At 43.4% G+C, this 25,762-nt stretch overlaps 1 protein-coding gene across 2 annotated transcripts in view; it reads right to left on the reverse strand.

Annotated features, from left to right (window-relative positions):
- robo3 (roundabout, axon guidance receptor, homolog 3 (Drosophila)) overlaps positions 1–25,395 on the reverse strand; it is a 315,506-nt gene extending 290,111 nt beyond the window's left edge. For both annotated transcript variants that reach the window (XM_059957275.1, XM_059957274.1), the window contains exon 1: positions 24,632–25,395. In XM_059957275.1, the coding sequence (XP_059813258.1) occupies positions 24,632–24,692 (61 nt within the window). In that variant the 5' untranslated portion in view covers positions 24,693–25,395. The remainder of the gene's footprint in view (positions 1–24,631) is intronic.
- Positions 25,396–25,762: the final 367 nt, after the last annotated feature.

A 25,762-nucleotide genomic window follows, 5' to 3' on the forward strand; every position in this document is an offset into this window, starting at 1 on the left:
CCTCCTATGTGCACAGTTGATTCAAAGCCAGTGTTCAGTAAGGGTTTATTTGATCTGGGAATGGCCACAAACACATTCAGCTCCTCTATTTTATTCTGTGTATTCCTTTACATCCACCTGAGATAACACAGACCAATTCAGCTTTATCTCATGCCAAAAAAATCTCCTCCTACAGTGGTGTTGAACACACAAGACTCAAACTCAGGCAGAAGTGTGAACAACCAAGGGCAGGCCTTTGCCCGTCTGCAGCCAAGTGTTTCACCCTGGTCTTCCCATCTCCAGATTTAACAACTCCAAGTCTCTTCCATTTTCCTTCCTTTGTAAAGTCAACTCATCTAGAAATCTCCCACCACCTGTACGCTATCCTGCATGCTCTCATTCATCAACACCCACTGCAGCAAGGCCTCAAGCCTAAATCCGTGTGCCTGGCCTTTCATCATGCTGCGGCCTTGCCCCTCCCTATTTCTCTAACCTTCTCCAGCAGCATGACCCTCCAAGAACTCAAAAGTTCATCTGAAGTTCAGGCCTCTCACACTCCCTCAGCTTCCTTCCCTCAATGTTTCTTTCCTCCATTAAAGATGGTTTTTAAATCTATTTTACAAGCCAATGTTTGTTCATTGGCATTAATAGCCTGAAAGTTATCCAAAGGCAAGGAAGATGTGGCACACAGCGTAGTGCTGCCGACTGTGTTGCTGTTTCAGTTCAGTCCTGAGCACTAGCGCTCTCTCTTTAGAGCAGGGGCCTCCCAAACTGGGGTTCAGAGACCCCAGGGGTCCATGGCATATAAAAGGTTGGGAACCCTTGCTTTAGAGTCTGCAAGTTCTTCCTGTGACCACATGGATTTTTGCCAGGAGTTCTAGTTTCATTACACATCCCACCTATTTCTGGGAGGTTAACTGACCACTTCAAATCATCACTTGTGTTATCAAGTAGTCAAAGAATCAAGGGTATATACAGGCATGTGGGAAAGAGTTGTTTGCAAGGAAATAGGTGTGATGGATTTGAGGGCAGGTATTTACATGACAGGCTGAGTGGCCTTCACTGTCAAAACAAAATATGAAATATGTAATTTTTTGCAATTAATATTTTAATTTAAATATAAAACATATACTTTGCTTTAAATATAAAGCAGGTGGCTTGGTAGCAATTTTAGTCTGTATAAAAGGCACCATATAAGCGCAAGGTATTATTATCAATCAAACTCAATGCTTTAAAGAAAACCAAATAAGGAGTTAACTCCTTTCCGCAGAAAGAATCCATACACAAGTTCCAGATTCAGCGGATCTTCCAAGTCTAAATTAAATTTTGTAACATAGCAGTCTCTTCATTATATCAATGGAAATTTTCGGCTTCCTGCTGACCTTAACACTGCAAACACTCCCCAAGGAACACTGGCTGTGTTGTACAATACATCTGCATGAAATAACACTCCCAAAGAAAACCGCACACCACACAAGGAGCTGTACTTGGAAAACTCAGCCCCAGAAAATTTATGGAGTCCTTAAATTGTGATGTGGCTGGTTAACAATTATTTCACAAAACCATCCTGTTTCGGGGGTTTCACTTGCAGACAAATAGTAAGCAGTTTAGTGGATAGTCATACAGAATTCAGTACAATAACTGACTGATGTCTCAGCATTTTCAGCTACAAGGGTTGTCGATCCGAATGTTAAAAGCTTCCAATTATTGACACCATTACCACTTGCCACAATACCTACAGTCAGTCTTCCTACTATAAAGAATCATACTTTGCTTAGTACTTTGATTATTGTGTTGGAACCTGCTGCATGTCTGTTGGCTTGTTCTTTATTCTAGATGAACAGCTCGCTAAAAAAGCCTCCACTATCTCATTAAATTCATTGATCAATACACCACTAGTCTGGCATCAGCATTAGTAGAGAATGGTCTGGACAGGCTTGTCCCTTTAAGTTATTATTGTCTTCTCAATTTGCATTTTATTTATTTCTTAAATGAGAGGTGTCCGCCAACAAGGGTGTGACACTGTCACTGTTAACCAGGCTGACTTTGACAGGGAAATAACACATCTTAAACATGAGTTTCCCACAACCATCAGGCTTTTGAAATGATCTGTTCATTCTAACCTTACCTTTGCAATGGAACAACATGGACCACGCCCTGCACTACCACTCCGTGTCTTGCGGAGCAACGGGCGGTGTCCTTGCCTTTTCTTTAGCGTTTGTCTGTTTTTCGTGAGGCCAAGTTGCTAGCTTGACACACAACCCAGCACAGATGGCAGGCGTGCAAGGAGTTGGCCAGATTCGAACCCGGGACCACTCGCCTCGAAGTCCGTGCAGATGCCACTACACCACCACCAGCTTTGCACTACCATGGACTTGGCTCTAATTGTGCCTTTGTTCTTGCACTATCTTGCTATTACAGAGTCCCTTTTTCTCCGTCTTGTCATTGTCTTGTATAATTTATGTACAATTTATACTCCGAGTGTGGCCTGCATCTGTGTACTTGCAATGCTGCTGCAAGCTGGTTTTTCAATACCTGTATCTGACTGGACTGGTGCAGATGACAATAAACTCAAAATGAGTTGGTTTCCCAAGCAACTTTGGAGAAAGAGGAAGCCTATTCATCTTTGAAGGATTGGTGCAATCTCACACTGCCAGTGGGCATTTTGCCACAGAGCGCATTTTATAAATTTGGGCTCAAGATAACCACAATTATCCAAATAATTACAGAAGCACTGTCAACTTGCATTATGTAGCAGCTTCAGCAACATAGCCATTCTAATAATCAGCCAAAACGGTTGTCATTGAATCAGCAAGAAAAGGTTTTGTTAAAAATTGAGCTTAATTTGGATGATTAGCTTAAAGGGAGAAGAGGGCAAGATTACTAGGCAGGGAATGATAAATTTTAGTTTATTGAATAGAGTGCGCTACTCTCTCGCTCACTCTTTCCCACTCCACCACTAAGCACGTCTACAGAGAACTCTACCACAAGAAAGCAGCAGCCATCATCAAGGACCCCCACCATCCAGGCCATGCTCTCTTTTTGCTGTTGCTATCAGGAAGAAGGTACAGTAACCTCAGGTCGCACACCACCAGGTTCAGAAACAATTATTACCCTACAACCTTAAGGCTGCTGAACCAGCATGGATAACTTCACTCTCCTCCACATTGAACTGATTCCACAACCTAAGGACTCACTTTCAAGGACTCTACAACTCATGTTCACATTATTATATATTCTCTAATATACTATTATTTTATATTTACACAGTTTGTCTTCGTTTGGACATTGGCTGTTAATCTGGTGCGCCGCAAGTTGCGAGCAGGGGCGGATGGAGGGGACCGAGGCCTCAGTCCTGGCAAGGACTGGGCCTGGAGCCACGGTGTTGCCTGTTTGCTGCCGCCCAGAGTGAGGGGACGAGGCCGTTGCGCTTCACCGGCGGCAGTGTGGCATGGTGTCCAGAACAAAGTCGAAGCTGCTCTCCACGTTTTACTCGGCAGAAGACAAGCTCTGTTGTGGCCACATGCAGATTTTTTAGTGATGCTCAATGGACTCGGGCCTCAAGCTGCAAGGCTGCTTGCTTTTCAACTGCCGGAGGTGAGGCATCCTGCTCTACCAGAGACAGCTTAGCGCAATTGTGTATAAATATATACACATATATACACATAGATTCATAGGTATTCTGTATATCTTCATGTCTCACAAACAGCTGCCTTTGAAGTGAATGTATGGATGTCCTGTAGCACACAACCCAATGGTCAGTCCTGTTGACAGATCAGGAAGGTGGCCATCATGCATCTCGTGCAAGTGAATGGACCATTGCAAATGTAGTGGTCAATGTTTGGTGACAGATAGAACACTGTTACTGTGTTATGCAACAGAGGTAACCAGCACAATAGCAGGTGTCATATCTGAAGGATTTACTGACTTCACTGTTTTCCATCGCGGGCACACTGGGCAGGAGCTGGCTAAGGGCAAATGATCAAAGGGTCCATTGAGAGCCAAGAAGCATCATACTGCAGAGCTGCTGGTAGTCCGCTAAGAAAAATGGATGCACCATTTCCAGTCAGAAGGGGTAACACATATAAAATGCTGGAGGAACTCAGCAGCTTAATCAGATCTATGGAAAGGAATAAATAGTCAACATTTTACTCATTTCAAAGATGCTGCCCGACCTGATGAGTTCCTCCAGCATTTTATATGTGTTGCTCTGGGTAGCCAGCATCTGCGGAACCTCCTATGTCTAGGCAGAAGGAACTTACTATGAAGGATCAAGCCAACAGATAGACCTCTGAAGGAGCCCCGAGCAGGCAGGGAGCCCTCCAGAAGTTCAAGTTCAAAAATTGGCTCTGTAGGATGTACTTGATACTCTCACCTGAGGGCAGGTACTCAGTGAAACTACTTCTACCATTCATTTGAAAGGGGGCTCCAAAGAGCTTTGCAGCTAATGGCATACTCTAGACCAGAGGTTCTCAACCTTTTTTTTTAATGCCGTGGACCCCTACCATTAACCAAGAGGTCTGTGGACCCCAGGTTGGGAAACACTGCGTAATCACAAATGTACAAGCCAAAATGAAATCTCTGACCTTATGATGTATTTTTAACTAAGAATTAAGGGGAAAGATGTTTGCTAAAATGTCAGAGTACTCGGCTGTGCTTTGTTAAGTGATACCTTGAGATATTATGCATCGTTTTGAATGGCAGGCTGGGCCTTGACTTAATGTTTCATCCAAAATCCATCTCTTACAGCACTGCACTGAAGGGCCCTCTAGGCTCTAGAATGGAACTTTAAATACGTGACCTTTTGATTTAAAGATGGGTTGCAGCTGACACCTTGCTGCTCCATCCTAATCTGATTTGCACTGTTCTTTCTCTTCTTGTTTGTGAATCATCAACAGTTAGAGGGTGGCAGGGTAGGGGGGGAGGGAATGCAATTTGTACCATAGATTTGTATCAACACGAGCTAGCCTGAGTCTGCATAAATAAAGTATTTAAATGCAAAACATAACATCTTTCACCCCATCTGTCTGGTTTAAGTTGAACCCAAGCCTCGGGGATGAAGGCACATGTTCTCTCCCACTGCACACTCTAAATAAATGGCTAATTTGCACAGTGTGTTATTGATTGTCCTGCATCAAGCAAAACATTGCTTGATAATGTCAACCTTAGGGAGGCTCATGAAAAACGGCACCCAGTAACCACATCGCCAGACTGGCACTTTGTGCTTGCTGGTTCCTGCTTCAAGCTGCAGTTTTATCTTATGCTAAAAGTCTGCCATGAACTAAAATTTGCAATGTAAAAGATGGTTAAAACTACTCATGTATATAGTGCATCTGTGGTATTAATCAGAAGAATCTTCCACATAATTGGAGCATGATATCAATTGGAAATGGTAAAGTGAAAATAGAAGGGATGGGAGGGTGTGTTTAAATGTATTCAAATCTCTTTCAAAACATTGTCACAGTCTATCACAGGCCTCAGTTGACTGAAGCTTTGATCCCAATAGTGAAGCAGTTGGAAACCACTAGTGCAGTTCTGAAATCTGCACAGAATTAGTGAACAACTGGTTGTGAGCAAACTGCTGTCTCCAGTCAAATAGTGTAAGGAAAGCTGAGTAATCGGATTGCCTTAACTGACAAGGTCATTTCTCGTAGAGATATTAAATCATTCAGGCCAGTAGAATTCTAGTTTCCAGTTGTTTTTTCTCAGTACCGGCACAATGAGGAAGAGAAAAATATTGACCATTGCTTCCATTGTGAAATGTTATACTGTGAACTTTATCATGCTGGAAAATATATTCACTTACTAGTAATAATCAACTAATGATATATTGGATGAGATGCTAGAGTTTTGAGAAATATCCTATTGAAAATCTTAGCCTATGCCTCAGTCGTATCACTTTCCCCCAGTACAGAACTTCCAATGGCAGAAACTGGAGTACAAGGTCTAGGTTGATACTTCTGTACAGTACTGCAGGAGTGCTGAAGAGCTGAAAGTGAGACCTGCTGGTCCTCTTACATGGATATAAAATATCCCATGACACAAATACAAACACTCAGAAGTTGCTTGGCCACAAATCTCGTTGCTTATCACTAAAGCAGATAATCTGATTATTTACATTGCTTTTCATAGGACCTTGTCTCGAAAGTGACTATCACATTTCCTACATTGCGATAATGACTGCTTCCGTGTACTTCATTCTTTGAAATCTTCTGAAATCTTGAGAGATGCTATATACTGTATGTAAATTATTTTTGGAAAGGAAAAAATTAAAACAATTACAGTTGGTTTAAAAACATTATCCTTACTCAGGATTGTTTAATGCAATTTCCAGTACACAAGTTTAAAGGAGAACTAATTGTTACTCCGGATCTGTTGTAACACAAAAACAGCACAATAAGATAAAGGATACAATAATATAAAAATACAGTTAATATAAATACATAATATTTGATCCGGCTGGTGGTGTAGTGGCATCAGTACTGGACTTCAGGGCGAGAGGTCCCGAGTTCAAATCCGGCCGGCTCCCTTGCACGCTCTCCATCCGTGCCTAGGTTGAGTGTCGAGCTAGCAACTCGACCTCGTTAAAAAAACCTGGAGAGGGATGGGCTCCGCCGGGTTTCAGATGCCCAAGACACGCCGTGCGATGAGCTACCACCCAAAAAAAAAGATCGGTGCAAAAAGCTTGTCATGACAGCGCCCCGACGACTCCACCAGGAGTTAAGGGCGCACACACACACACAATATGGCCATAAAGTAACACTAGGTACAAGAGTGTCTGTACATAAAGTGACCACAGGAACTGATAAAGAATGATGGTGGTGGTTGTGATGGAGTGTGCTAGTGGTGGAGATGTTGATCAGTCTTACTGATTGGGAAAAGAAACTGTTTGTGAATCTGGTGGTCCTGGCATGGATGCTACATAGCCTCCTCCCTGATGAGAGTGGGACAACCGGACCATGAGTAGGGTGGGTTGGATCCTTCATGATGTTACTGGCTCTTTTCTGGCACAGGCATAGGCCTTGGTTTTACTTGTGTAGTATCCTATCACTTAGTATTTGGTTCTGTACAATGCTGTTAAAGCAAGAAAATATGGTGTTCAGAAAAGGGTGTCTCCCAGTTGTGTAGAAGAATAAAATGCAAAGGGTATTTAAACTGTATTTTTTAAAATCATTTTATTAAATAACAAGCAGTTTAAAGCAGGTTTTCACTCAAGCACACTGATGCATTTCTCTGGGAGAACACAGAAAATTACACATTTTGAAACAGTATCTGTGTGAATTGAGTCCTGTCACAGGTTTTATGGTGATTCAGATTGCACTGGCCCTTTACAAAGAACAGCTGAGAGCAGTTGTACCTGATGGCTTGACAGGGCAATGATGATAAAGTAGATGTGGAAGAGGTTGTTTGAAGGAAGGACAATAGGTGAGAACAGACAGTAAGAAGTTAGGTTACACCCATAATGAAATGGAAATACAACAGGGACAGCTGGGAATGTTAATAGAATGTGCAATTAGAAGCTCCAATACATTTATTCCACACCTGTTCTCCCCTTCCCCTAAACCTAAATCAATGCCAACTAAATGTAAGGTAACCAGCCAAAGACAAAATATTTGGGGAGGTAAAAGGGAGAGTGAATAAGGTTCAAATGAAGCCAAGTCTCTTTATCTAACTGCCTTCTAAGCTAAAGGCACTCCAGGCTATCACCACCCTACAAAATGGATGCTTACTAGCTTGACTTTCTGAGAAGCTCTGAGACATATGTTTGTGAGTTCAAGGACCACTCTAAGATTTGAGGATGAGGTAATGATCTATATTGCCAGAAGTATTGCTTTCACATAAAATAGTATACTTGTTGCCTAGGCCTTATGGGAACCGAGAACCTCCCATTGTCCTGGTCCCTTAGACATCAGGAAAAACTGATGAAATCATCATTTTAATTGACGTTACAGGAAACAAATCAGTTCCAATAAATTCCTACATAACAAAATTAACTGAATTTATAAATTAATTCATCAATTGTGGAGAATCTTGAGAGTTCAGGTAACGTAATATGGTCATACATAAATGCATTCTTTTTTTTCCTCTTAGTTAAGGCTCTAGCCAGTGCAATATAGGGTTATACAATTTTTGCAGATTCTATCCCACTACTGGTTGGTTACTATCTGCATACCAAATTGGCTCCAAATAGCTTGGAAATAGGAAAGAGGTAAAATTTGATCTGGAGCTTACACAATTTGTGTGGAAAACAGAGTGATGTGCAGTGATAGTTGAATGCTTCATAAAACTGGTTTTCTAGGTTCACGTGCCAAGCAAGGAATTTGAATGCGTTTACAGGAAGCTGAATATTATCAGCACTTGAAATGTGCTGGAAATGTGCAGGGCCTGGGAAATGAATATTCAAGAATATACATCTTATCGAAAGGACAGACTGACTGGCAGAGGGGGTGGGGTGGCTCTGTTGGTGAGGAATGATATTCAGTCCCTTCCTTGCGAGGGGGGACATAGAATCAAGGGATGTAGAGTCAGTATGGATAGAACTGAGAAATTCTAAGGGCAGAAAGACCCTAACGGGAGTTATCTACAGGCCCCCAAACAGCAGTCTGGATGTAGGGTGTAAGTTGAATGAAGAGTTAAAATTGGCATGTCGCAAAGGTAATGATACAGTTGTCATGGGGGATTTCAACATGCAGGTAGACTGAGAGAATCAGAATGGTACTGGACCCCAAGGAAGGGAGTTTGTGGAGTGCCTCCGAGATGGATTCTTAGAACAGCTTGTACTGGAGCCTACCAGGGAGAAGGCAATTCTAGATTTAGTGTTGTGCAATGAACCGGATTTGATCAGGGACCTCGAGGTAAAGGAACCACTAGGAGGTAGTGACCATAATATGATATGTTTTAACCTACAACTTGAGAAGGAGAAGGGAAAATCGGATGTGTCAGTACTACAGTTGAACAAAGGGAACTATGGAGCTATGAGGGAGGAGCTGGCCAAAGTTCAATGGAACAATACCCTAGCAGGGAAGACAGTGGAACAACAATGGCAGGTATTTCTGGGAATAATGCAGAAGGTACAGGATTGGTTCATTCCAAAGAGGAAGAAAGATCCTAAGATCCTGTGGCTGACAAGGGAAGTAAAGGGCAGTATAAAAATAAAGGAGAAGAAATATAACATAGCAAAGATGAGCGGGAAACCAGAGGACTGGGAAGCTTTTAAAGAGCAACAGAAGATAACAAAAAAGGCAATACGCCAAGAAAAAATGAGGTACAAAGGTAAACTAGCCAAGAATATAAAGGAGGATAGTAAAAGCTTCTTTAGGTATGTGAATAGCAAAAAAAATAGTTAAGACCAAAATTGGGCCATTGAAGACAGAAACGAGTGAATTTATTATGGGGAACAAGGAAATGGCAGACAAGTTGAACAGGTACTTTGGATCTGTCTTCACTAGGGAAGACACAAACAATCTCCCAGATGTAATAGTGGCCAAAGGTACTAGGGTAAAGGATGAACTGAAGGAAATTTATATTAGGCAAGAAACGGTGTTGGATAGACTGTTGAGTCTGAAGGCTGATAAGTCCCCGGGACCTGATCATCTGCATCCCAGGGTACTTAAAGAGGTGGCTCTGGAAATCATGGACGCATTGGTAATCATTTTCCAATGTTCTATAGATTCAGGAACAGTTCCTGCTGATTGGAGGGTGGCTAATGTTGTCCCACTTTTCAAGAAAGGAGGGAGAGAAAAAACAGGGAATTATAGACCGGTTAGCCTGACGTCAGTGGTGGGAAAGATGCTGGAGTCAATTATAAAAGAGGAAATTACAACACATTTGGATAGCAGTAGAAGGATCAGTCCAAGTCAGCATGGATTAATGAAGGGAAAATCATGCTTGACTAATCTTCTGGTTTTTTGAGGATGTAACTATGAAAATGGACAAGGGAGAGCCAGTGGATGTAGTGTACCTGGACTTCCAGAAAGCTTTTAATAAAGTCCCACATAGGAGATAGTGGACAAAACTGGGGCACATGGTATTGGGGGCAGAGTACTGACATGGATTGAAAATTGGCTGGCTGACAGGAAACAAAGAGTAGCAATTAACGGGTCCCTTTTGGAATGGCAGGCTGTGACCAGTGGGGTACCGCAAGGTTCGGTGCTGGGACTGCAGCTGTTTACAATATACATTAATGATTTAGATGAAGGGATTAAAAGTAACATTAGCAAACTTGCTGATGACACCAAGCTGGGTGGCATTGTGAAATGTCAGGAGGATGTTATGAGAATGCAGGTTGACTTGGACAGGTTGGGTGAGTAGGCAAATGTATGGCAGATGCAGTTTAATGTGGATAAATGTGAGGTTATCCACTTTGGTGGCAAGAACAGGAAGGCAGATTACTATCTAAATGGAGGCAAGTTAGGAAAAGGGTAAGTACAATGAGATCTAGGTGTTCTTGTACATCAGTCAATGAAAGCCAACATGCAGGTACAGCAGGCAGTGAAGAAAGCTCATGACATGCTGGCCTTTATATCAAGAGGAATTGAGTATAGGAGTAAAGAGGTCCTTCTGCAGCTGTACAGGGCCCTGGTGAGACCACACCTGGAGTATCGTGTGCAGTTTTGGTCTCCAAATTTGAGGAAGGACATTCTTGCTATTGAGGGAGTGCAGCGTAGGTTCACAAGGTTAATTCCCGGAATGGCAGGACTGTCATATGTTGAAAGATTGGAGCGACTGGGCTTGTACACACTGGAATTTAGAAAGATGAGAGGGGATCTGATTGAAACATATAAGATTATTAAGGGATTGGACACGCTGGAGGCAGGAAGCATGTTCCCGCTGATGGGTGAGTCCAGAACTAGAGGCCACAGTTTAAGAATAAGGGGTAGGCCATTTAGAACAGAGATGCGGAAAAACTTTTTCACCCAGAGAGTGGTGGATATGTGGAATGCTCTGCCCCAGAAGGCAGTGGAGGCCAAGTCTCTGGATGCATTCAAGAGAGGGTTAGATAGAGCTCTTATAGATAGCAGGGTCAAGGGATACGGGGAGAGGGCAGGAACGGGGTACTGATTGTGTATGATCAGCCATGATCACAGTGAATGGCGGTGCTGGCTAGAAGGGCCAAATGGCCTACTCCTGCACCTACTGTCTATTGTCTATTGAGAAACTGTAGCCCAGAATGAATCAGCAGCTGCCCAAGGACACAGAATTAAAGAACAGTTACAAATCAGAAACAGGCCACCCTTCCCAGCAGGTTTATGTTCCACATTAGTGAGTCCAACATGCCTCCTCACCTAAGCTTTCAGCATTTCCATTACGTTCCATTAAATATGTCTCTGCCATTTACCCAAACTACTCCTCATGGAAGGAAATTCTGCATTCGGGATAAAAAATATTTCTTTATGATTACCTGCTGACGCTTGGGCACAAACTTTGGACTCCCCCATTAAGATCGCTTTTTCAAGGGGTTTTTGGGTTGGGGGGGGGGGGGCAGAGAAAGACTGCAGACGTATTGCCGAACACTTATCCTCATGTTGAAGAAACTGACAAAGGTGTAGGGTCCAAAATACAGAAATAATGCAAGAAAAACGCCAGAAATAATGCAAGTAATTCACATAAAAGTAAATCTCCTGAAAGCCTCTTTCTGAATAATCAGTCAGCAAATTCCAAGTCTATTTCACAAAACTGAAATGTAACCAAGCAATGTGTGTACCCTCATTTGAATGCAGTCAATAGGCTACTGTAATAATAAGGAAATCACTGCCATCAGCTGTCTAGTCAATGCATTCTTGCAGACAGGATTGTAATATCTGGCCCAATGTATGTGAGTTCATCTGTACAGAAGGAAGTGGTGAAATTTTAACCATACTGTCTAGAACCCAACCCCTCCCGTTACCACATCTAACCAACCCCTAAAAATCATCCCGAATGGTTCAACGCAAATGAGTTGCCAAAATCAACTGGGCCATCTCTAGCTGTTTTTTATAATTTAAGAAAGGTTTAGAGTCTGTGAGGAGTTCTCTAAACGCATATTATTTATGTAACAGCTTTCTGAGTAAAAGAAAAATAAAGCTAGTTTTAACGCCTGTAGTGGTGGGGTTTGGATGTGATTCCATTTGAAAAGAAAGGGATCTGGAAATGTCCCAATATGAAATGAAGCCTTTTTCTCAAAAGTCTTTCTTAACTAAACCTAAAATTATTATAAGCCCAGGAAGGAGAGATGCTGTAGGGCATCAGCCAGGCTCAGATAATTCAAACATGTAGCATTATTATGTTCATTTTGACTTGGCAAAGTGCCTCTCCCTAACTAATTAGATAAAGTGCTGTGAAATATACAGGGCAAAATGGATTTCCAGCATCTGCAGAATCTTTTGTGTTCAGGGCAAAATAATGTCCTGTTTAGTAAAGGCATAGAAAAATGTCAGGTGTTCTGGACTGTCCTTCTTCAAGGATCTGCAGGATCCTTTCTGCATCTTCTCTGCAGGATCCCCCCCCCCCCCCCTCCCAACTTGTGAACAATGGTAAATGACAGTGTCCATGTACTATTAAACAGTAGGGAAACAAGTTAATACAACCCCAGTAAGAATAAAAAGAGAAAATTCCAAGTGGACTAATAAGTCCACTAAGGCAGAATCTCAGACAGTGACGAGAGGGCGTACAGGAGTGAGGTATACCAGCTAGCTAAGTGGTGTTGTTGCAACAACCTGTAGAGAGTTGTAAAATTTGTCAGCTCCATCATGGGAATTAGCCTCCGCAACATCCAAGACATCTTCAAGGAGCAGTGCCTCAAAAAGGCGACATCCATCATTGAGGACCCTCACCACCCAGGACATACCCTCTTCTCACTGTTACCATCAGGAAGGAGGTACAGAAGCCTGAAGGCACACACTTAGCAATTCAGGAACAGCTTCTTCCCCTCTGCCATTCGAATTTTTGAATGGACATTGAAACCATGAACATAACCTAACTCCTTTTTTATTTCTGTTTTTGCACTACTTATTTAATTAATCTACTTGTGTGTGTGTGTGTGTGTGTGTGTGTGTGTGTGTGTGTGTGTGTGTGTGTGTGTGTGTGTATACTGTAATTTCCAGTCTTTTCTATATTATCATATATTGCATTGAACTGCTGCTGCTAAGTGAACAAATTTCACGCCATTTGCCGGTGATAATAAACCTGATTCTGATACTATCTTCAAGTGCGCATTTGCAATTGAAGCCAGAAAACATCACTTTGCCAAGCAGCACACCACTGCTGGAAAGCTTATTCATGCTAAGCAGGGATCGACATACCCCAGTGTGCGTTTGTATTTGACCAGGTTTTTTTTATAGGCTGCGGAACGCTGTGGAAGTACCCTTCTTGTATTAGTGCTCAAGACGTAACATTTTCCCAACGCATGCTCTCAGCCCTGAGGGAACGTGCTGGGAAAACTGTGGGTAAACAGGCTCTCATCTTCCAAGAAAATATTGCCACAAGCCCTAACAAGCAAGACTTTGCAACTGGTGAGTTTCCCTTTAAAGTCCAACTGCATCAACAAATAAATCCTACTGAGAAAAAAGAAGAGAGATCATGACATTTTGTAGTTACGCGGTTTTAAAACGGGTCATCTGCAAATCACGGTTGCCACCCTTGGAAAATCAGTCTGCATCTCGAACACAAACACTCAAAGTAAATTATTCAATTTCAAAAATCAGCGGGCCACTCTTTATTTTACAGCAGACTTCAGACCAGTCCCAAACAAATGTCCCATTAAGTTGTAAGTAGAGTACAAATCAGAATAAAAGAAGAATTATGGGGCACTGTTTTGAAAAGGACTGCAATAAAACACAACAGCCTTCAACAATAAGGCTGGTTTACTTATTACTCGACCCAGGCACAGTCCCATGTAAATTTCAATTTGTTTGGCACAGTAATCTTCACCCTGTCCATGGACCTTTCACATTCTGCTTCTGCCCATGCCTGTTGCTATAGTTCTTCAGTCAAAGAACACCTAAGACGCTAATCAGTCTTGATCCCAATTCCTTTTCTCATGGAAGAACATTGAATAATACCCCTTTGGTTTTTATGGTCATTCTTTCTCCCTTCCCCCTTGCCTACCCATTACAGAAAGACATGGGAATTCAATTGCAAATATCCCTCTCTGGAGGTTGCAGTGTTCAGCTTTACAACAGAGGCAGCGAGTGGGAATCCCTGACCTCCACACATAAAAACAAAGAGAGAGGCAGTGTCCATGAGGAGTTTATCCATTGCTGAGAAAACACAGGCCCCTCTTCATTGTCTCCTTCCTCGGGACTGGCCAATTGTCACCAGGATGACTTGTTTGCCTCAGCTTTTTTTTAATTGTGGCTGAGCTGAAACAGATTCGATTCCACTGGTGGCATACTAGCCTGGTAGGGGGCCAGGCCAGCAACATGAAAGGCACGTTGGAAGTCTTCATTTCAAATGGGATTTGACAATTATGAATTAAGCCCGAGTTCAGGGATTTCCCTGTACAGACAAGGGAGGCAGAATGTCAAAAAGAATCAGTAGTCTACCAGACCCCAACTCCACCAAGGAGAGAACACACAAGATCAGTGTTATTTTTAGTTTTAAATCCAGCCCAAATGTTATTCTCCAGTCATTTTGAACAGTAAAATCAGTTATGTTTACCAGAGTTCATAAATCATAAAAGAAAAAAATACACCCATATAGCCCTTCCTTTCTGCTCCAGCATTCCAAATCATGCCTCAGCTCCTCCGTGGGCTCAACTCTATCAGCTTCCTGTGTTTATGTCTTTATGGAAAACAGGAATGGGGACTGGGATGATTATGCTTCCATGGCCTTCAAAAGTCATATCAACAGATGACACTAAAATTGGTGCTACCAATTTAAAAAATGAGGAAGTTAATCCAGAATTACAGAGGAATCTTGATCAATTGGGCAAGTGTACTAAGGAATGGCAAATGCAGTTTAATTCAGTATTTGCATTTTGGGAAGTCAAACTAGGATAAGCCTCTTGCATGAACAGAAGGGTGCTAGGAGTGATGTAGTACATAGGGATATAGAATTACTAGTGTGTAGTTCTCTGAAAATGGTGTTACAGGTAGATAGTGTGATAAAGATGGCTTTTGGCATGCTGGCCTTCATCAGCCAGGGCATTGTGTGTAGAGTCAGGATGTTATGTTGCAGTTGTATAAGATGTTGGCAAGGCTGCACTTGGAGTATTGTGTTTGGTTTTGGTCACCCTGCTACAGAAGAGGTGCCATTAGGCCTGAAAGAGTGCAGAAAGTATTCACAAGGATGTTGCCAGGACTGAAAGGATAGAGTTATAGGGAGAGGATGGGCAGGATGGTACTTTACTCCTTGGAGTGTAGAGAACTGAGGTGTGATTTTACAGAGGTATATAAAATCATGAGGGATCTAGATGGGGTGAGTGTGTAGTTTTCTCCCCCGAAGTTGGGGAATAAAGAATTTGAGGGAATAGATTGCAAGGGGAGAGGGGAAAGATTTAATAGGAACCCGAGGGGAAACTTGTTGACACAGTACATGTTGCACATATAGAATAAGCTGCCAAAGCAGGTACAAAACAACATTTAAATGAGATTTGGACAGGAACATGGATTGGAAAGATGTAGAAGGTTATGGGCTGAACGTGAGCAAATGGGATTAGCATAGATAGCCATTTTGGTCCGCATAGACAATTTGGTGGATGTGCTCCATGACTCTATAACAAGGTGGTGTTAAAGGTAAGCCAACGTTTTCTCAGTTACCATATACATCTTGTGGGATTAGCCGACAGTTATAAATTGAAGGATTTACAGATAAGCTTGTGCCTTCCTAGGCCAGAAGTGCTGGGGGAAATGTAGCACCTCAGTTGGTTAAAAAGGAGCACAGGTCAGAGTCAACCAGGAAACTTCGATACATTGTTGGCCCTGACTAGCCATTACACTTAGCAACTAATCCAATAGTTAATGCTTCACAAATTTTCTTCCCTTCTGTACATTACAGAACAGCTTCTCTTTTGCAAGACTGCAGAACAAGTTTAATCCAAATAATTACGTTTTTTAATAAATCACCTTATGACATTGAGTGGTCATGCAAAAAAATGTACTGTTTCATTGTACGCTGTTTAATTACTCAATTAAGTTTATGACGGGTTTTAATGAAGAAAGATCTTCTGTCCTTCTGAATAGAAATTTATCTTTAACTGAATCCACTCTGCCTAGAGCTGAGGAAGGAGATGATGGGGCGGAGTAGGTGGCACACAGTGACACAGGCACAATCCTGCTTCACAACTCCATCAATCCAGGTTCAATCCTGATGTCCTGCTGTCCATCTGGAGTTTGTGTGTTCTCCCTGTAACCAAGAATATATCCTCTGGACTCTAAGCTATGGCCCCACATCCCAGAGACCTGAAGAATAGTAAGTTAATCGGCCACTATAAATTGCTCCTAGCTTGTATGTGAATAGTAGAATCTGTGAGGGAGTTGAGCAGAAAATGGAGAGAATAAAATGGGGTCTGCATAAGATTGCCGCCAAATGCCATGCCAAAGGGTTCATTTCTGTGCTATGTGACTCTATGACTAAGAACTTGCTCCAGTTGTGTGTAAACACACTTTCAATACCAGTCTTAATCTTGCTTTGCACTAAGCCGAGCTCATGACATGTCCACAAATTCAATATCTTGAGAGGCAGAGGCGTCTGAGTTTGCTTAATTACTCATGAAGCCAAGGTTGACCCCAATGATAATAAAGATAAACATAAGAAATTCTACAGGTGCTGGAAATTCCAAGCAACACCCACTAAGTGTTAGAAGCACTCAGCAGGTCAGTCAGCCACAGTCACTAGCAAATCCATCCCACTGGTCTCCCAAATGCTTCTTTGCATGTACAAGCTGTACATATGTCCAGGTTCATAAGCTCGAGAAGACTTGCATTCTTGCTCACTTCCATGTCAGAATCAGATCTATTATCTATGTCATGAATTTGTTGTTTTGCAGCAGCAGTACATTGTGAAGCATTAAAAAATTACTCTAAGCTACAATATGAAATAAAATAATTGTGCAAAAAGATAGCAAAACTGGGAGGTGGTGTTAATAGGTTCGTGGACCATTCAAAAATCTGACAGCTTTAGAATGGAGTGTGTGTCTTCAGGCTACTTCCTGATGGTTGCAATGAGAAGAGGTCATGACCTGGATGGTGGGGGTCATTAATGATGAATGTCCTACCTGTCCACTCATCCACCCTGGTTCACCCACTGTCCTACTACAGCAGGGACAATTTACAACAGCCACTCCACACACTGCCCTCTTCACCTGGTCTCACCTATTACCTGTACGCCTCCCCCTTACCCCGTCTTCTTATTCTGGCTTCTTCCCCCTTCCTTTCCAGACCTGATGAATGGTCTCGGCCCAACGCCGACTGTTTATTCCCCTCCATAGATGCTGCCTAACCTGCTGAGTATCCAGCATCTTGTGTGCGTGTATGTTACAAGAGCATCATAGGCTTAAGGTACGGGGGAAGGGGTTTAAAGATTACCTGAGGTAGAAGTTTTACTCCCAGAGGGTAGTCTGAATCTGCAAGACACTGCTCAAGCGAGTGGTGGAGTATTTAATGTTTTCAGACAAGCGCTTGAATTGCCATGGTATAGAAGGCTATGGACCAAATACTGGTTAACGAATGTCTGAAGGGACACACCACCAGGCTCAAGGACAGCTTCTGTTGTAAGACTTTTGAACAGTTCCCTCATACAATAAAATGGACTATTGACTTCACTATCTACCTCATTATACAGTTGTCTTCCATCTTATTGTTTTCCTGCACTCTTGTACCACGTCAATGTACTGTGTAATGAATTGAATTTATGAACTATATGCAAGATATTTTGTCATTGTACTGTGCTACATTAGACAACAACAAACCAATTTATCTGTATGGTATCTCCATTTCCCACTCTAAATGCTCTAAGCTAAACTAAAAAGCAGTACCAAGTTATATTAAATATGAAGCCAGAACTGAGTTGAGTCAGCACACATTAAAATCCTTAGTGGACAGAGATGACTTTTTCATCTCATCAGTTTGACCTGAATGTACAAAGACTGTGTTAATCTTTATTCTCTTTGTATTTAACTTGCAAGTGAAAACCTTGTTGATGCCATCACACCCAGCCTGAAAGAACATTTATACCATATTGTAAAGCTATTCGCAACCACACTGGGCCACTTCTGCTTCCCTGCTACACCTTTCCAACATTCCATATCAGCCCAGGGAGCAGGAAGTTGAGTTAATCCCTCCCCTTCTTAGACAGTTTTTCAGGATGGGGAGTGACTTGCTTCCACTCCATTCTATGAGTTCTGAGGTGACTGATAGCAGGCTCCTGGGGCAGAGAGTGCCCGGTGGGACAGGATGGCTGGGTACTTTGTCAGGTGCTGAGTGAATCCAGCCTAATTGAATATGAAATCCACTCTGATTCTCCGCTGACTTGCTTTCCTCGAGACCTCTAAGGTGCTTCACAGCTGGACTGGGAAAACAAGCCAGGCCAATCAAGAGTCATGTCAAACCACCTAAGGCAAGGGGGTTGTATGAAGCTTTGAAATTAAATCTGACTGGAAAAAAAGAGCAAATTCAGGCTGTACCAACCTTGACAAGGCACAGAACAGCTGCCAAGACTCAGTGCCAAGAATCAGTCTGCTTAATTTATGGAGAGAATTAAAATTCTTTGAGCACCCTCCCATTACCTCTGAGCTCTGCCTCTTCACCCTCTCATAGCTCCTCACCTCCTAACCCCCACCCCTCTCATTGTACCAGCTCCCCCACTCTCAGCTTTCCACCCAAACCTTCTCAATTATTGACACTATTCAATGACAACCACTTTGACATAAAGTATCACAGAGTTTGCTGGGTCCCTATTTTTTTCAGCTAAGGTGTCAGAAGATATCAGCTGCTCCCTAACAACGACTGATGTTTTTTGACATTTTCTATATTGATTGTCAATATTTTCCAAACAGGCATACAACTTAATAAAACATAAGGACAAACTAGGCAGTCAACAAGGGCACGCAACACATACAAAATGCCGGAGGAACTCTGCAGGCCAGGCAGGATCTATGGAAAAAAGTACAGTTGACATTTATGGGCCAAGACCCTTCAGCAGAACTGAAGGAAGAAAGATGAGGAGTAGATTTAAAAGGTGGGGGGAGGTGAGAGGAAAACACAAGGTGATAAGTGAAACTGGGAGGGGGAGGGTAGAAGTAGAGAGCTGTGAAGTTGATTGGTGAAAGAGATACAAGGCTGGAGAAAGGGGAATCTAATAGGAGAGGACAGAGGGCCAGGGAAGAAAGAAAAAGAGGGAAGAAAGAAAAAGGGAGAAGAGCAACAGAGGGAGACGATGGGCAGGCAAGGATAAGGTCAGAGAGGGAAAAGGGGATGGGGAATGGTTGGGGGGGGGGGGGGAAGAGAGCATTTCCGGAAATTCAAGAAATCGATGGCCTGATTGCAGCTCAGATTGGAGGCTACCCAGACGGAATATAAAGTGCTGCTCCTCCAACCTGAGTGTGGCCTCACCGTGACAGTAGAGGAGGCCATGGACAGACATGTCGGAATGGGAATGGGAAGTGGAATTAAAATGGATATATATCAGAATCAGATTTATTACTACCAGCATATGATGTGAAATTTGTTAACTCAGCAGCAGTTCAATGCAATACGTAATCTAGCAGAGAGAAAAAAATAATAAAATAAAAATAATAGTAATAATAAACAAGTAAAGCAATTACACTTTGAATAATTTTTTAAATATGTAAAAACAGAAGCACTGTATATTAAAAATAGTGAGGTAGTGTCCAAAGATTCAATGTCCATTTAGGAATCAGATGGCAGAGGGGAAGAAGCTGTTCCTGAATCGCTGAGTGTGTGTCTTCAGGCTTCTGTACCTCCTGCCTGATGGAAACAATGAGAAAAGGGCATGCCCTGGGTGCTGGAGGTCCTTAATAATGGACACTGCCTTTCTGAGACACCGCTCCCTAAAGATGTCCTGGGTACTTTGTAGGCTAGTGCCCAAGATGGAGCTGACTAGATTCACAACCCTCTGCAGCTTCTTTCAGTCCTGTGCAGTTGCCCCTCCATACCGGACAGTGATGCAGCCTGTCAGAATGCTCTCCACGGTACAACTATAGAAGTTTTTGAGTCTGGGAGACAAGGGCATATGTAGCCTGAAATGTGGAATTAAAGGTCAGCTTATGGATCTCGTCTGGAACAATGGACTGGGGATAAAAGGAGAAATAGGGGAATTGATAGGCTGATCTATACTGCCTCTTAGCAACAAGACTAAGCTGTTTAATTTCCAGTAATTTGAAGGGCATATGCACAGTTCATATGGCATAGGCAAGTGTTTGATTCATACCACAGTTAACCTGAAGCAGGCCATCTCTGGGATACTGTCTATAAGGGAAGGTAAGCCTGCTCTTAAGCATTGTAAAATATAATGTATAGTGCAAATCAAAAGGACGGGAACAACAAATAAAATACAGGAACTACTCAGCAGGTTAGGCAGTATCTGTGGATGAGATGGACAGTCAATGGCTTAGGTCGGGACCTAGAAGAAGGATTTCAACCCAAAGTATTGACTATCCATTTCCCTCCATAGATGCTGCCTGACCCACTGAGTTCCTCTAACATCTTGTGTGCTGCTCCATACTCCAATAATGGCAGCCTGGTGTGTGTTCAAGGACCAGTGGCACTATGTCAGGCTGGGAATATCACAATGTTGGTGTGCATAGAGGAGTGAGAGAGCTGCCATTTGCAGTGAAAGTGCATAGAAGTTTCTTCTCTCAGAAGGTGGTGAACCTCTGAAATTGTCTACCCCACAGGATTGGGGAGAATGGATCATTTGAAGTATCTAAGGTGGGGGCGGGGTAGATAAGTTTTCGAAAGTGCAGGGAAATGAGAATAGTTAGGAAATCAATTTCATTTTGAGAGGACTAAAATATACAAGCAAGAAAGCTTTATAAGGCATTGGTCAGGTCAAATTTGGAGTATTGTGAACAGTTTTGGACCCCATACCTAAGAAAGGCATTGGAGATGGATCGGGGAGTTTTACAAAAATGATCCTGGGAATGAAAGGGTTAATATATTAGGAACATTTGATGGCTCGGCCTGTACTGGTGGAGTTTACAAGACTGGCCCGGGATCTCATTGAAACCTGCTGAATATTGTAAGGCCCAGACAGGGTGAGCATGCAGAGAACGTTTCCAATAATGGGAGTATCTAGGACCAGAGAACACAGCCTCAGAATAGAAGGATGCCCCTTTCAAACAGAGAGGACGATGAATTTCTTTGGCCAGAACGTGGCGAATCTGTGGAATTCATTGCCACAGTCTGCTGTGGAGGCCAAACCATTGGGTATAGTTAAGGCAGAGGTTGATAGATAATTAAGTCGTAAGGATGTCAAAGGTTATGGAAAAATTGAAGAGAATGGGATTGAAAGGGCACATAAATCAGCCATGATCAGACCTAGTGAAGTCTTGATAGGCTAAATGGCTTAATTCTGCTCCAATGTCTTATGGAGGGTTATGGGGACAGTATGAAAGAAGAGTTGAGGCCAGTGTAGATCAGCTATGATCAAAATGAATGGTGGGGTCAGCTTAAGGGGCCTGGTAGCCTACTCCTGCTCCTGGTTTCTTGGGTTTTTGTGAGCATTCCAGCTTAAATATAGCGCTGGGTATTCAGCCGACAAACTTTGCAAAATTGCAGAGTCTGTTTCATACCATCCATACATTATAAATGACAGAACAGGAAGTTGGGTATGTGACAGAAAGCTCATTAAAATTCTGATATACTTCAAATTTTATTTTTTTTACACACACACACACCAAACATGACAGGATTTCGTTGCAAGATCATCTTTTGTGGACACATTAAGGACTAACCCAGATTTCCAGCATCTGTAGGGCTTTGTTTCATTTTGAGTATCGTCCCGTGCAGAACTGTGCCCTTGCGCAAATTCTTCTTGCCCCGATTGAAATCGCTTCACCAGCCGACACTTCGCCGCAAGTCGCGCCTCTCATTGTGGGATGGTGCTGTGCGCAATTTGGCGATTCACTGTCATTTGGCCAGTGCTGAGACCGAGAAGTGGGCCCGCAAACGCAAACAGGTAAGCAGCTGGTTGGATACCGTCACCCAAGGTCAGAACAGCACGGCGAATGAGAGGGAGGTCCCACGATCAGTTATTGCACTGAACCCCAAGCTTGCTGCACAGGCCTACACTTGTGAAATTACCGGGGCGAGGCTCATTTAAAAAAAACAATTATCTCTGCTACCAAGGATTCCATCTCTTTCCACTCCCAAATTCGGCAACAGCTCTTTGTGCCGAGGATTTAGCGGGGGGGGGGGGGGAGAGGAATTTAGCGCCCCGCTAGATATAATTGGGTTTGGCCAGTGGTGTGAACCACCACAGTGACGCACTTATATAACAGGGCCCTACAATGAGGGTCCAGTGTTCTAACAGACAGGCTGGTAATGGCGATGGGTGTTACATGACTGTTAATACCAAGAGCCTGTTCATGACAATAGGACGTGCAAGCGATGCAATATTGTAACAGAGCACCTTATAATGATGTGGGGTGGAACAGTGAATGTTCCACTAAGGGGCCGCTAATGAAGGTATAAGACAGAGCGTTATAATTGACAGCTTGATAATAAGAGTGAGGAATAGTTTAGCCAAAACATCAATATGCTGGTGGAGTGTGTAAGAGTTTGACAACGCGAGTGATGCTCAATTTTCGTTCCACGTTTGTAATCCTACTTTGAGTGAAATAATTAGTTTGCTAAAACCTTAATGCTCCTTCCTGTTTTTAATACAGCGCTAATCACTATGCTTAATTCACAAGAGTTAATGCCCAATACCATTAACGTTCCCCTGCAGATCCACTCACTAAGCTGTAGGACAAATAAACAACACAACACTTTAATGTAAATAAGGAAACAAATATTGGCCAAACTGAGGAGGACGCATTAATCAGGAGTTTAAAACAAAGCCTTCATAAACACTGCGCAGAAAAATTGAGGCGGTGCAAATTCATCGTGGGACCACAAAGTCCTGGATTTCACATTAAGTGCACGATTTGTATCCGTTATTGCAAACTCGAACTGAAGTTCCGCTATCGGCTGAGATCGTGCAGTGTGTGTCAGGGCTCCGGAGCCACAGGCAAGCCGCCCAGCTCCAATTCTGGGTGGGGATAAAACTAAAATCCGCATGTCTGCTGGAGCCTGATGCAAAATCCCCCGAGTTTCTTAACATACAAACCCGAAGCAGTCAAACACAGAGATAAACCTCTAAATGAGTACCGCATCCTCTACAGAAACACCCCGCATCTGCGTGGCTTAGTATTGCCGAACAGGCAGAGAAATAGCGGGACTACCTACATCACAGCGGGGAGAGACGGGCTATACTGCAGTTTATCCCCTGTTGTCACAGAGAAAGTCAACAATGAGGAATAATCCACACAGGTGTGACCACCGAAACGCTGGACTCTCGACAAACTAACTTAGATAAACTGCGCCAGCAAGAAACGACAACATTGCTCCGGGGTTAGTGTTTTAACCAGTGTGTGAACTACGGATTTGGGCGTTGCTGCCTCTCATCAATTCTTGGTAGTCAAATGATCTCAAGTTGATTACCCGGTGGCACCCTTTGTGATTGCTGTTTGGAGAGGAGTCTCTGTTACCCACGCCGACACACACTTCTCGCTTTAATTTGAAATGTTTGTCCACTTTCACCACGTGCTTCTGCACTGGGTCTGCCTCATTCACAGTCCTCCGTTATCCTCAAGCTAAACACACTCTGTCGGGGTCCGACACTCCGCTATAACTATTGGGCAACGCCACGGTACCTATGGGCAGAACGAACACACTGCCATCAGAAATGTTTCTGCGACCTGTTCTGTGGCAGTGCGTTTAATTTACTTCTCGCTTCACCGTACAAACTATCGGGATTACTAAATTACACGAAAGGCGATTTTTACCCACCCACCCAAGATTTAACTCCCGTTTTCCTTGTGCTGCCTGTCACCTCCCAGTGCTCGCGGACGAGGCGAGGGGACATGGAAGATTTAAAGCGTGTCTTGCTGCGCTGATTTTTACTGAAGCCAGATTCTATTTGAACGTTGCGCGTGTGAGAGCAAACGAGGGTCAGTTAAATTAACCAAAATCGTCCCCACCCTTCCAATACACACAGACACACATACACACACCGCCGTTGTTGCAGCAAAGTTTATCCTACAACCAGGCAGTTGGTTTGAAAGCAGCTCACAAAACCGCACACATCTGTATTACACATTGACCAACTTTTTGATGTCTGCCACGAATCCAACACCCCTTACCCACTCGCATCATGCAACTGGGAACGTCAGAACGGCAACACAATAAAACATTTTCCCGTAATAGGCCCTTTATCATTACTGTTTGTCCACCTCGCCTCTGCTGGAATTCAGGTATAGGACGAGGAGTGCGCACATAAACTGGTTGCATTGTTGCATAGATCACTGGCTCTAAATATATGAGAGACCGGGATTGAATGGAGATTGGAAAATGACAAATCCACAGAAAGGTTGTTTTAACTGATTTTTCCATCCCACTTGTAATCCGCAGTCTCTACAAAAGTCCATAATGCACGTTTACATTCTCCTTACCCGAAGCTGAGCAGATGATGAATGCCAAGAGAAAGTGCAGTGTCCCGGGAAACCTCGGCATCGCGGATTCCTCAAACAGCCTGTCCCAAATCCTACAATGCGACCCAAATAAAAACTGCAGTACAGGTTTCCTTCAAACAGCCCTTCTCTGGATTCGATCCTACAGCGAGAGCAAAGAAGGGGTGAGGCGACCACACAAACTCCGGCTGAAGCTGGCAACGAGCGTTCGGCAGCCCTGGCGGTGTCGCTCGCATAGATCTCGGCGGCGTCCCCGATCCTCCTGCTTCTCTCCTCAGTGTGTCCAGAACCTTTTCATTCATTCATTCATTCATTCCCTTTCAGCTCTCCCGTCCACGCTGAGTTGACTCTTGTTAACTTATTCCAACTTCAGTTGATTCCGTCACTCACTCCAGCCCGCCTCTCTCCACCGCCCAGCACTCGGCACCTTCTGCCCGCTCCTCTTTCCACCCCACCCCCTCTTCAAGCCGGCACCAGGATACCCAATTAATCTGCAAACGATCCTTCCACATTAAGCAGCACACTCGCCCCGGGATCTCTGCTCGGCAGCGGTGCTCGTGTTCCCAATGTGTGATCGGCCCAGTGTGTGTAAAAAAACTTATTCCACAAGTGTCAGTGGAAGAGCACTGGGAAAACACGGCAGGGCTGGCACAGTCTCTGAGCGGACCAGGAGGTCCATGGGTTCCTCAGCCCGGGCGGCAGGAGCTGATGTGAGACATTCTGGGAATGAACGGAGAATCAGTCAACAGCGCTGCTCACGGCCACCGCCCGGCGACCCCTACTGGTTTCCCGCGAGGTTAGATTGGGCTCTTCCTTGCCAGTAACATTCCGCACAAACCAAACACTGTAAATCTGAATAAAAGCAGCATCCCTGGAGAGGAAGATGATTCGTATCAAAAGGATTAGGAACCAGGGACAAACCACACCCCTACCCTCGAGCCTGCTCCACAATTTAATAAGATAGTGGTTGAATTGTTCTTCGCATTCCCATCTCCTCCGTAACCTTTAACCCCCCTTTCATATCAATAATCAATTTACCTATTGAAAGATCCCGCTTCCTTCGAGGAAGAGAATTCCAAAGTCACAGGAACCTGAGTGAAATAAAGGTCTCAT

The sequence above is a fragment of the Hypanus sabinus genome, chromosome X2 (assembly GCF_030144855.1).
Source record: "Hypanus sabinus isolate sHypSab1 chromosome X2, sHypSab1.hap1, whole genome shotgun sequence".
NCBI lineage: Eukaryota > Metazoa > Chordata > Chondrichthyes > Myliobatiformes > Dasyatidae > Hypanus > Hypanus sabinus.